This window comes from Rattus rattus, chromosome 8 (genome assembly GCF_011064425.1).
Source record: "Rattus rattus isolate New Zealand chromosome 8, Rrattus_CSIRO_v1, whole genome shotgun sequence".
Taxonomy (NCBI): Eukaryota; Metazoa; Chordata; class Mammalia; order Rodentia; family Muridae; genus Rattus; species Rattus rattus.
The window spans coordinates 69,341,009-69,354,578 of record NC_046161.1 but is presented as its reverse complement, the minus strand read 5'-3'; the positions used below and the strand labels follow the sequence as shown (position 1 = coordinate 69,354,578).

At 43.9% G+C, this 13,570-nt stretch overlaps 1 protein-coding gene across 1 annotated transcript in view; it reads right to left on the bottom strand.

Annotated features, from left to right (window-relative positions):
• The window catches only part of Myo5a (myosin VA), a 162,196-nt gene extending 158,474 nt beyond the window's left edge, over positions 1-3,722 (bottom strand). The window contains exon 1 of the mRNA XM_032911256.1: positions 3,607-3,722. Within this exon, the coding sequence (XP_032767147.1) occupies positions 3,607-3,633 (27 nt within the window). The 5' untranslated portion in view covers positions 3,634-3,722. The remainder of the gene's footprint in view (positions 1-3,606) is intronic.
• Between the last annotated feature and the right edge of the window lie 9,848 nt (positions 3,723-13,570).

Below are 13,570 nucleotides of genomic sequence, written 5' to 3'. Positions count from 1 at the left end.
ATATGCTCCACTATGTTCATACCAGTCTTATTTATAATAGCCAGAACTGGAAAGAACCCAGATGCCCTTCAACAGAGGAATGGATACAGAAAATCTGGTACATTTTCACAATGGAATATTATTCAGCTATTAAAAACATGACTTCATGAAATTTTTAGGCAAATGGATGAAACTTAAAAGTATCATTTTGAGTGATGTAACCCAATCACAGAAAAACACACATGGTATGCACTCACTGATAAGTGGATATTAGCCCAAAAGCTCGGAATACCCAAGATACAATTCACAAACCACATGAAGCTCAAGAAGAAGGATGACCAAAGTGCTTCAGACCTTCTTAGAAAGGGGAACAAAAATACTCACGGGAAGAAATATGGAGATAACGTATGGAACAGAGACTGAAGGAAAGGCCATCCAGAGACTGCCCAACCTGGGGGAGTCCATCCCATATACAGACACCAAACCCAGACAATATTGTGGATGCCAAGAAGAGCATGCTGACAGGAGCCTGATAGAGCTGTCTCCTGAGAGGCTCTGCCAGAGATTGACAAATACAGAGGCGGATGGTCACAGCCAATCATTGAACTGAGAACAGGGTCCCCAATAGAGGAGTTAGAGAAAGGACTGAAATAGCTGAAGGAATTTGCAACCCCTTAAGAAGAACAATACCAACCAACCAGAGCCCTGAGAACTCCCAGGGACTAAACTTGCATTCCAAGTAAACATAGGGATGGACCTATGGCTCCATCTGCATATGTAGCAGAGGATGGCCTTGTCAGATATCAATGGGAGGAGAGGCCCTTGGTCCTGTCAAGGTTCAATGCCCCAATGTAAAGGAATGTTAGGGCAGCGAGGTGGGAGGGAGTAGGTGGGTGGGTGAGGGAGCACCCTCACAGTAGTGGGGGTGGCAGGGGAGGTGAGGGGGATGGGATAGCGGGTTTCTGGTGGGGAAACTGGGAAAGGGGATAACATTTAAAATGTAAACTAAAAAAATCCAATAAAAGAAAAAATAAATCTCAAATATTATATGCTATATCTTTTTTAAAAAGTAACTCAATAGTACTGTAATTTAAAAAAAAATCCTACTGGAAAAATCAACAAATATGCTTTAACCAAAATGTTAGTCTTAAGAGACATTATATCTAGGCATTAAGTTATTGCTCTTAAATATTTAAACTTCTAGAAATGAAAACCCTGCTAAATTGCTATGTCAAAACCATTATCATTCTAACTTAAGAAAATAAATTGAACAGTCCCATGCCCTTCACTGTAATAGGAGCTGATCTGTATCACACATCAAAATCTGCCTCAAAGGTCTGATGACAACTTTTAAAAGGGCACTTTTCATATTTAATCACATGCTGAATATCATAATTATGGCATGTCAGTAACATGTTTTCCTTGTAATCTATCCACTACTTCCCTCTCTACAATTGTCTACAAGGGACAGATACTTGGGCTATACTGACATTTCTTCTAATGGTTTCCTTTCTTCTCCTAATACTACTCGGTCCTCTAGAATCATTCCAACATTTGCCATATCCAGAGACATCACCTATGTCCTGCTAACACATATGCCTGCCTGTTGTTAAGGTAACAGCAGGTTATTTATGCCCTTGGAGATTCAAAGTGGGTCAAGAATATATAATAAGCAGACTGTGAGTCCTATGAGGAAAGGACTATGATTTGTCCACTGTTAGAAACTCTAAACACCAGAGTATTTGGTATATAGGACAATAAATATTCCCTCCTGTCATTAAACTAAGGCCCGTTCACAAATCAATCCACAAACAACTACAGAATAAGGCTATTCTGAGGTATATCTGAATTTAGGAAAAAGCCCCTTAAGTCCCAACCTGTTTCAGTGACTAAATCTGTATCTAAGAAGACTATATAAGATGAATTCTATTACCCATAAGGCTGTGATGGAACCTGAAAAACTTTATAATTTAAAAACAACACCTCAAGCGCAAGGCTCTGGGTTTGGTCCTCAGCTCCAAAAAAAAAGACAACACCTTCCCCATTTTCCCTACAAAATATCTTGTGGGGGTGAAAAACAGGTCTAGAGAAGTCCAGCTACTTACCACCCAATTTTTGCTTATCAGCCTATAATTAGCAGGTCCAAGATGGACTGATGGCAGGGGTCTGGTAGGGGGCCAGACAGGACAGAACAATGTAACAATGTGACAGCTCCTCACAGGGACGTAATTGATACTTGTATCTACTTCGTACATTAATTGCAATGATTAAATGAGTTAGTACTTGCAAAACACTTAGAACTGTACTATATAAGTTAATAAGGTAACTTTTAGTCAGTTTCCAATGATAGTCTTATAGACTTGCTGTGCCAAAAGAAATTACTAGCTTTAGAGAAATGTTCTAATTGTACACTTCTTAAGTCTAGGGCTAGAAAGAAAGTCCCAGGTTCATGCAAGCTCTTCATTTCATGGATGGAAGAAATTAATCATATACCTCATATTTGTTAAAAAAAAAAAGTCAGAGGTCACAGAATTTTTTCACAACTAGTATTAAATTTGATCCTCACAACAGCTTGTAAGGAAGGTCAAGAGGACACATAAAATTAACTCTATTTACAAGTAAGAAACCTGAACCAGAGAGGTTATGCAGTTTGCCAAATGGCACACGGTTGGTGGAAAGGTCTAGACCAGATGCAGGTATCTGGATGCCCCATCCAGATTTCTTTCCTCAAGGTTGCAATTTGGGCTCTGGGCTTATTGGTGTCACGTGTGCAAGGGATGATTCCAAACTGCTAAAAGAAGAGCCCAGAAAGCCGGGGCTATCTATATATAGCTCAGTGGTAAAGGGTTTACCTAGTATGCATGAGGCCCTACATTCACTCTCCGTGCCAGAGACAAAGGCCGAGATCGAGAGAGACAGAAAGATATGGATTCTGGTAAAATTTTGAAAACGTGAACTAGAAAAGTTAAGGCAATTCTGTTGAGTGGGATTAGAAATAATTTTAATAATCATTAGCTGGCAAAACACTTATTGAAACGCAGATTTTCTGAACAGTCTCTCCAAAAATACGCCATTCAGAGATTACCAGACCCTGAGAATATGGGCGTCGGTTTACGACTGAAAAGGCTGCTACTTCCCCTAAACGAAGACCAAAAGGGAAAGGCTCGCCGGAAAAGAGGGTGAGGACACAGCTAACGAGGCTCTCGGGGATAACGCGCAGGTTGCAAACTCCCAGCCACCGACGAGCCTAAGAATAAGCTCGCCATCTCCGGGCAGCATCTTCCCAAAGGCTCCGCACCCCAGGCCAATGGCAAGAACCCCGCAGCTAAAGGTGAAAGTGGACTGGCTAGATCTGCAGAATCCGAAATAATCTCCTGGAGAGGTTGCCTGGCGCATACCCGCACAGGACGTTATTTTAAGCACGAGTCCCGGGAGAGCAGCTCGAGCATCTATCTGCCCAAGAGCATCCCATCCGAAATGGGATCGGGAGGCAGGGCAGGGAGGTGCAGCCGGGTAGGGAGGTGCAACCGGGTAGGGAGGTGCAGTCCCGTGGAACCCGCCGGTCCTACAACCACGGTCCCGGGCGCGCGACCCCTCCCCAGGGCACGGCCCCGCGGCGCGCGTTACCTTGGTGTAGAGCTCGGACGCGGCCATGGCGGGCCCAGCGCCGACGCCCCCCGCCTGGGCGGAGGCCGCAGCTCGCGTGGCGGCCGCCCGCGCGGGTGAAACGGCGGCGGGCGGGGAGCAGGGGAAGGGCCGGGCCGGGCAGGGCGGGCCAAGCTGGCGGGCGGGCCCCGGCGGGGCGGGGCGCGTCAGGCGCTAGCGGCGGGCGGGAGCCTGACAGTCATCACCTCCGGGGTTCACCGGCCGCGTGAGCCCGAGGCGCGTGCTCGTGGGCTCGGGGTAGCAGCCGCGTCCGCCTCAGTCTCCCCAGCCGCCTGCTCCGCACACACAGCCGTGGCGGTCTCCTCAGCAGCCTCGCGTCCTCAGCCCCCCGTCTCCCTCAGTTTCCTCAGCCGCTTCGCCTCCTCAGAGGCCTGGTCTCGGTAGCCTCCTCTGTCTCCTCAGCGGCGCGCGGTGTAGCCGCCGCCGCCGCCCTGTGCATTGTGGGAGCGGGAGGAGGCTGCGCTCGAGCGCGGCCACCGTGATCGCTCTCGGCTCTCTCGGGCTCACGCTGCCTCCCATCGGCGGCGGGCACCGAGCATCCTCAGCCCACGCGGCTGACATCTCAAACCTGCTTTGGCCGAGTGCCCCAGCCTGCGCGAACGTGGGGCAGTACGGGAGCGCGTCCCGCGTGAGGCAGGAACTGTTAAGAGTGTAACAGGAGGCTCTCCTCCTGGTCCTGCTGTTTGTTGGGAGAGGACTTGGGGTTTGGGAGGTTTCATGGAAGGCCTCTTGGTGAACCTGCAACTCCAGAAGAGCCTTGCTCACTGCAGAGCGGGGAAGCTGCACCACCCGGAATTTGAAGGATGCCCAAGGTCACACTGGACTTGGGTTTGCAGTAGGGTCCCTTGGTGATGCAAGAACATAGGGTGGGCTCTAACACAGAAGAACTCAAATGAACCTGAAAACAAGATGGCCCTGGGGAACAGCCACCGTAGACCTGAGTGTTTGCATAGGTTCACCACCATTCAGAACAAGACCTTTTGTTCTGCTGATCTGTTAGGCTTGACAGCACCAGAAAAAGGCAGCCACTGAGAGAAACTCAAGTGCTTGCGACCTTGACCCAGTCTATTCCGTACCCTTACTCAAGCACAGGAGTGTGGTCTTTTCATCCCATGTTCTCTCGAGCCACACTTTCAAACTTGAAGTAATCTTTTAAAATTTCAGCCTTTTTTTTTTATGTGTCCATCGTTCTTCTTTAAACTCTTAAGTTGTGGCCAGTGCCTATCATGGGAAACTGAGACCAGTTTTATTGTTTGGCTCGTTGGGCTTGAGGTAGCCCCGGTTTTCTTCAAACTCTCCATCCTCCTGCCTCTGCCTTGTGAGCGCTGAAACTTTAGAGACGAGGTTCTGAGAGGAGTCCAATCGAAGTCGGAGCACAAGCCTAGCTCCCTGGTTATGTCTGAACGTGAGAAGTGGGTATTTGAAGGAAGACTCTTCACTCCGTTGATGTTTCTGGATTCCATCCTTTGTCTACCTGTGAAAGAAGCCAAAATGTACCTCTGGCCAGCAGAGCATCCAAAGCATTGAGTTGAGCGCCTATCTCTTATACTTCCTTCATGTCTGTAGAAGGGGCCTGCTTCCTTACCCTCCAGATCTTAGCGACCTGTCAGGACAGTTGAGAAATACTGAGTATGACAGGGCGGGGGGGAGGGAGGGAGACACCAAAACACCCAAATCAAAACCCTAAGAGTTCTTGTGAAAGTGACTTTTATTTACATGAACAAAAATAAAATTGGAATGGTTCTTTCATAATTTTCGAAGACATACATTCAACCACCCAGATGTAAGAGAAAGAGGATATGGGGGCGGGGTTTGTTTGTTTTTTTTTCTTTTGGTGGTGACGGTGGTGGTAGTGGTGGTGGTAAAGTCTCTTTGTGTAGTTGACCCAGAACAATCATACCGCTCCCCCTTGAGTCCCAGGAGTGCTGAAATTGCAGATGCATGCCACCACATACACTTGGGGAATGGGTTTCTGACCACTAACCTCTTGCTTCAAACAGGAAAAGAACAAACTTTAAACAAAACACACCCAAACAGCAATGGGGAGAGGAGCATTCTGATGGTGGACTCTTCTATCTAATGCGTATACATATTTATAGCCTAAAGCACTCTGTTATTACTAACATCTGAAAACCAGAAGCAGGGCCCACACCCCAAAAGTCGGTATAAGGTACTGTATATTTTATTGTAAATTGATAAAATTTTCAGTTATTGCTTTGTAAATTAAGAACATTTTCTTGTAAGTTTTTTCAAATGAAAACACGTTTAAAAAAGATCATTTCCTCCAAAGTTCAGATGTCCCTTGACTTTCTTTTATTTTTTTTAACTTGAAAGAGTCATATCCCAACAGACCAATTATAAATAAGAATACTATTAATTTGAGGTGCACTTACTTACTGGCCCTAATCTACTGAACAGCCGTGGCATAGCTTAGCCTTACCTACCTCGAACCTGCTCAGAACAATTAAATTCGCCTATTGTTGGACAGAGTCATCTAACACAAAGTCTAACTAGTGATGGTGGCGAATAGCTTAAGTAATTTATTGCATACTTGTCCAAAGAAAATGCTGGCCACACAGAAGTGTAAAGCCATCTGTCATTTCCCTTGGTGAAAGCGTGGCTGACTGGGAGCTGCAAGTTACTGCCACAGTCCAGCAACATAAGGCAGTGTGTTACTGACTGCCAGTCACTAGGTTTAAAACAACTTGTTAAGACAGTTGGCAGTTAATTCGATTCATGTGGGTTCAATTCCCAGCACCCATATGGTAGCTAACAATTGTCTATGACTCCAGTTCTAGGGAATTTGATATCCTCTTCTGGACTCCATGGATACCAGGCACACAGACAGACATGCGAGGAAAACACCCATACAAGTAAAATAACTAAGTATAAAGATCATTCCAAAAGTTCTGGACTGGGGATGTAGCTAGTGCTATAATACTTACTGAGTCCCGGGTGAGGCCATGGGTTCCACTCCAATACTACCGAAGATAGGTTAGGAGAGAAAAAAAGAGTGCATTTTCTCCTGAATATATGCCACTTTTATATCATTGTAAAGTAAAAAAAAAAATTGAGCCATTCCAAGTCAAGGACTCTATCTCTGTACATACATACATACATACATACATACATACATAATATATATATATATATGTACATCCATATGTATTCATGAATGCTACTGTTATCAATGACTATTCAGAGATACAGTGTACCAGACGTTATTCTACATGTCGAGAATTCCTATGAAAACTCTCTATAGATACTCATGGGTTTAGATTCTTATTGGGGAGACAAAAAAGTAAAAAGGTATTAAGTGTATGTATTCACTTGCTCGAGTAATATAAATATTATAAAATGTGCTTCAACAATGGAGATGTATGATCTCAGTTCTGGAACTGGAGAGCCCAGACCAAGGTCTAAGAACATGGGTCCTTCTGAAGACTATAAGAGACAGTGTGTTTTCCATGTTTCTCTCCTGGCTTCTGCCATTTTGTTCAGAAACTTTTTTTCCCCTTTTTCTTCTTTTGACCCAGATCCTTGTTGTATAGAGAGTCTGGCTGGCCTGGAACTCATTCTTGTACCTCAGCCTCCCAGTGCTGGGGTTACAGGAGTATGCCACTCAACATTGTCTCTCACAGTAATGATCCTAGTTCTATAGGCATGGCCTAATTCTAGAGGCGGAAACAAAGTGCTAGTTACTAGTTATCGAACTAGTTGTCAAACTAGTTAGTCAGTGTTCACATCTATCCTAGTGTATAATGTTTCTGAAGGCTGGGTCCTGGGCAGAGGGGAAGTTTGAGTGAAGAAGTCCTGATCATCTGTCCCTGATAGGACAGATGGAGGAATGGAACACTGATGCATATAAGCAGCTCTGTGTTTTATACTATAATCCTAGCTCTGAGGAGGCACAGGCAGACGCAGGGGGATCCTGGCAAGTTCAAGGCCAGCCAAGGCTGTATATTTTAATCCTGCCTGAAGAGGTAGAATAGTTAAGCTCAAAGTTTTGTTTTGGTTTTGGAGCATTTCCTTTTGAGCACATTTTCCAGGCTCATTTTGTATTTATCTCCTCTTCCATTTCTCTAACATGCCTGGCTTCCTTTATTAAGAATGGGTGGCTTGTTGCTACCATAGTATTTGACTTATAGACTCTTAGCTACAGCAAAAAGAAATAAGTATCTATCCTAATTGATACATGTGTACTTGCCTATAAATGCCTTTAAATGTAGCTACTTGTATCTATGTTAAGTCAGCCATAAGTTCACATTGTATGAAGTTCTCAATTTATTACTACATATATGACCCTTCCTTCTTATAAACTCCATTCAAACATAGCAGAGCCACACGTCTATTATTTATACAGAATCTCCCTTTTAGCCTAGACTGTCTCCCAATTTATAGCAATTCTGCTGTAGCTTGCCTCCTATTAGGATTATAGGATTCCATACTACACTCACCTTGACCATCTTTTTAACTTTTATTGACTGGTTGGTTGGTTGGTTGCTAGGACATGTGAAGGTCAGATGACAACTTGAAGGAATTGGATCTCTGTTCCACCATGTGGGTCCTTGGGATAGAATTCAGTTCATCAGGCTTGGCAGCAAGCATCTTTACCTGCTGAGCCATCTCTCTCTCTCTCTCTCTCTCTCTCTCTCTCTCTCTCTCTCTCTCTCTCTCTCTCTCTTATGTATATTGTTGTTAAGAGGTTCAAATAAGGGAAGTGGCAAAGTGTGCTGGAGAGCCAGGCATGGTAGTGCATGCTCTAATCTGAGTACATGATAGAGAGGAAAAGCATTAGGAGTTGGAATCCAGCCTGAACTGCATGAGAACCTGGATGAGAACCTGGAGAGGGGGGCATCTGGGGATGTAGTTCCATTGGTAAGAGTGCGTATCTGGCATTCTTGAAGCCCTGGATCTGATTCCCAGCACTGTGTGTAAATTGACGGTGGTGATTTGGTGTGACTGTGTTATAATCATTGAAATTATTTTGGTTTTGGTTGGTTGGTTGGTGTGGTTGGTTAGAGACAAGATCTCTTATAGTCTAGACTGGCTTCAAACTTACTACGTAGATGAAGATGGTCTTGAACTGATTCTCTTGCCGCCTCCACCTCCTCAGTGCTGAGATTCCAGGTGTTTGCCTCCATCACTAGCTCCAACTCACTATTCTCACCTGACAGACAACAGCGCTGTACTGTACTGTACTGTACTGTGCTGTGCTGTGAAAATCCATACACAAGACTTTGGAGCTACCTAGAACTTCTGTTTGCCAAATGCACAGTAACAGAGTCAGGCAACTTTTGAGACAAGGGGCAATTATATCAAAGTCAGGCTCCAAGCTTTTGTTTGGCAGGAGTTACAGTAGCAGAGGCACAGCAGCTCTTCCCACAAAGCAGCAGCTGCTGAAGCACGCTTATGGGGCTGTTCCTAGGCGGACGTTAAGCCTGGATCTCCAGCCTTTCTAATAGTTTTCTAAGTCATCTGATATACAGCTCTTGATAAATCCTTTTCACTGCTTAAATGACTCTGAATGTTATCCTTGTGATTAAGAACTGTGACCATTTGGAGTGATACAGCAAGACTGAATGGAAGTAGCCACAATCTCAAGAGTACAGTTTCTTTCAGAAAATATTTATTAGGTATTCGCTATAGCCAGGCATTGGGCCAAGTGCTGGGGCAAAATAATAAGCATTCTGATTGTAAGGAGGCCAACTGAGGGGCGTTTCTTCAGTGCATTGGGATTAAGTGGTAAAACAGTGTGATGTGGAAATCAATTGTGTTTCAGGATGAAAGAATGAACGCAATGTGGGGGAGGGAACTTGGTTCTCCACAGATGAGTTAAGTGCTACAGCAAGTGTAAGAACAGGTACCCCAGCTAAGAAAACCAGGCTAGGGAAAGATATTATATATAGAACTCAAATGTTTTTAAAATTTACTTTCATTTGTGTGTATTTGTATGCATGTATGCATGCATGTATGTTATGTTTGTATGTATACTATGTGGGTGCATGTGTATGAGGGAACCAAAAGTGGGTATTAGATCTGGAGTTACAAGCAGTTGTAAGCCTCCCAACATGGGTGCTGGGAACCAAACTTGGGCTCACTAGAAGAGCTGCAAGGGCTGCCACTCCAGAACCTATTAAAACAAAGCAAAGCAAAACAAAACAAACAAAGAAGCCTGAAAGATTGCCTACTATCCACAGAACCCAGAAAATGGTGGATTCAGCTCAGGATAGCAGCCAACTCCGAGATGACAGCTGGGCGATAGGATTAGAGAGAAACAAATTTAGAAGCAAGGGAGAAGAAACAACCAGGGGAGAGTTTTCTGGAGCAAAAAGATATTATAGGTACTTGATATGCACTAAACTAAAATAATTCGAGATATAATCTAGACCAAAAATACAAGGAAAGAAAAACCCTGAGAAATGCCCAAGAAAAAAAGGCAGTGGAGGCACATGTCTTTAATCCCAGCACTGGAGAGGCAGAGGCAGAGGCAGTTGGATCTCTATGAGTTCAAGGCCAGCCTGGTCTACAGAGTAAGTCACAGGCAAGTCAGGGCTACTCAGAGAACTCCTGTCAGGAAAAAAACAAAACAAACAAACAAACAAAAAACCTAAAAAAAATAAAAAGGCTCACAAGGAAATGTCTGTGATCTGCAGTGAACCATATCAATCCAGAGGGTTAGAAAAACTGCTAGTGATTGCAGACTTTAAGGCAACCATTACCATCTGTGATAATGAAACTATAAAAACAGATGGCAAAAACTGAGAGAGGGGAGTCAGGTATGTGGCTTGTGCCTATAATCTTGGCAAAGAGGAAGCTAAAACAGGGGGTTGCTGAAATTTTTGAAACCAGCCTGAGCTACATAATGTGGTGCAGGTCAGCCTGGACTACATAATAAAACTGTTTCATACGTAAGCAAACAGGGCTGAAGATGTAGCTCAGCAGGTGTTTCCATAGCATGCACAAAGTCTTGAGTATGATCCTTAGCACCACACAATCAGGAGTAGTAAAACAAGCATTTAATCCCAGTACTTGGGAGGAGAAGGCAGAAAGGATCAGACTTCTGTTTAGAGTTAGATTAGGAAGAGGGCTGAACAGTAAAGTACTTGCTACACAGCATGAAAACTTAAGTTTGGATCCAGAGCACACATATAAAAAGCCAGGTGTTTGCTGTCCTTGTGCTGGGGAGGGGAAGGATTGACAAAGATACACAGATTCTGGGAGCTCATTGGCCACCCAGTCTAGCCAGTTGATAAACTCCAGGCTCAGAGACTCTTTCAACAACAACAACAACAAAAAAAGACAAGTGATAGAAAACTTTTGCCTTTCTATGCATGAGGTTGCTACATAGCAAGTTCAAGATAGGCTTTGGGATACATGAGACTGTCTCAAAAATGTTAACCTTGCTATTATACACAGTAGAGGATCAAGAAATACTGTCCACAGTAAATGAAATTGATAACTCAAGAAAGGGTGAAGTTCCATCACTAAGTATAGCAAAGAAGTTTGTAAAAGAATCAAAGGCAGTGATAATATGTCAGTCACGGATGTGCACAACTGCAGTTTTAGTGGTTATTTTGTTTGTATAATTTATTACCATTGGTGTTGGGGTGTGTGTGCTGTGGTCCACATACAGAGTTTGGAGGGCAATTTTATGGAGTCAGTTCTATCCATCTATTTTTATATGGTTCTGGAGATGAAACTCCAGCTGGCAAACTTGCAGAACAAACCCCTTTACTTGCTATCTTACTGGCCCTAGATTTTTAAAATTAATGAATTTTGAGGAAAGGTCTTGTTATGTAGCCTGGTTTACCTCAAACTTGAGGGCCATCCATCCTTTGCCTCTGCCTCTTGAGGGCTGGGATTACAGGTGTGCACCACCACAGCTGGCAGTCTCAGCACTTAAAAAACCAAGAAGAAAGGATCTGGAATTTGAAGCTATATTTGAGTACCTGAGATCCAGTTGGAGGGGGGGGAGGGGAAGGGGGGAAGGGGAAAGTGGTGGTAGTGGTGGTGGTGATGATGGCGGAAGAAACAACATTTTGATATTTTGATGCTCCAACTTGTGTCAAGACAACACAGAGAAATCACTCTAGCTGTAGACAAACTGAGAAGCCAAAATGTTTTTTAAAACAAAATCCCAATAATCTGGTTTTACCAAATAAAGACTCAGGAGCTAGGGTGAGAGCCTAACTCAGGCAGAGAAAACACCAAGTTGACTTTCCGCAACCTGTGTCACAGAAGAACCCTTCCAACTGAAGTCCCTCCTTTCTACTTCCTGTGCATCTCTCTATCCAATCTCCTGACTTCCTCTCACTGTTTTTTCTCTATGTTCACTCCCTGTCAAGTGGTTGCTTGGCCCACCTCTTGATCTGTGATTGACTTTATTCAGTTTTGTTTACAATAAACAGAAAGCTCTCAGATTAAAGATGGATGCTAGGGCTGAGCCACACGACTGGAAACAGATTTCTCCAGTAACAGTCTCTCTGTGTGATCAAATAGCCAGCAACACTTTTGGATTAACAGTGTGCGCTAGGGCTGAGCCACACTAGAGACAGGATTTTCCAGTACACAATCTTGGAGATTCACAGTGTGAACAAATTCCCTGCAACACTTGTTGTGCAGTGACCCACTTCAAGGCAGACAGGAAGAGACCCCAAACCAGAGAGAATCTCCCCCAAGACATGTCCTTAGCAACTCACTACTTCCATAATTAACCTTCATTTCCATCTCTTCCCAACAATCAATTGGATTACCAATCTATCAGGGACTGATCTACTAGATAAGGGCTCAGGATCAAAAGCTCCTCCACTGAACATTGCATTCTGTAATACTTCACACCCAAATTCTAGAGGTTATATGAGGCTCACATTTTAAAAACCAGTGTTGCTGGATATGGAGTCATTCAACTACTCAGGATCTTGAAGTGTATTACTTGAGCCCAAGGCTGAAGAAAAGCCTGGGCAACATTACTATCCCTGCTGAAGAAAACCACTGAGGCTTCTGTGGTAATGGATGTGGAAGGGGGTCAGGGTAGGATGGCAAGGAGGAGAAACAGAGTTGGTAGCTAGGGCAGTGACGTCAAGCATTCTGGCTCATGCCTAGAATTTCAACAGTCAGAGGCTGAGCAGGAGGGTTGCTCTGTGTCTGAAGGCAACCTGGTCTACAGTAATCCTGAAACTGGCCTGGGCTAGACAGCCTGCTTCAAACAATAAAAAGGCATTAGAGGTTTGGGGTATGATACAATAAATAAGGTTATTTTGTGGGTGTTGGTCACCACTTCCCCCTAAGGGGGAAAATGAGGATAACTTCAAGGATCTTGAAAGCCTGAGCTGATGGAATCATGCTGGTATTGAGTGAGTATGAGTGTAAAGGGTCAAATTTAAGACAAAAGTAGCTGCTTACCCTGCTATTGTCAACCATCCGCATACAGGCTTGCCATCCAAGTCCTTTGCCTTTGTGAGAATAAAGTTTCCTTCACTCAAAATACACTTGCCACCCACTTTCACAGCAACTGATTTCTAAAACCATCTGAAAATTCATTTCTGTTCTACTAATCATTGTTCTACATTGAAGAACTCATTTCTACAGACGTCCTAGACCTTTGCTGAGATGGCCTTATAAAGCTGTGGATCTTTATGTCCAAGGACGACCTTGAACTTCTGACACTCCTTCCTGCCTCCTGATAGTTTTAGACATGTACACCCACACTCATAAAGTACTAGAACTTGAGGTTTTGTGCATGTTAGGCAAGCACTCTAACAACTAAGGTATATCTTCAGCCCTGTAGACTCCTTGAAACTTTGTTTTATTCATCTTTCTGTATTCAATATTACTTACTGTACTGGAACATTTTATATACAAGATGAAACAACAGCAGGGTTCCACACATTTAAAGTAAAACAAAATCAGATTACAAATTATT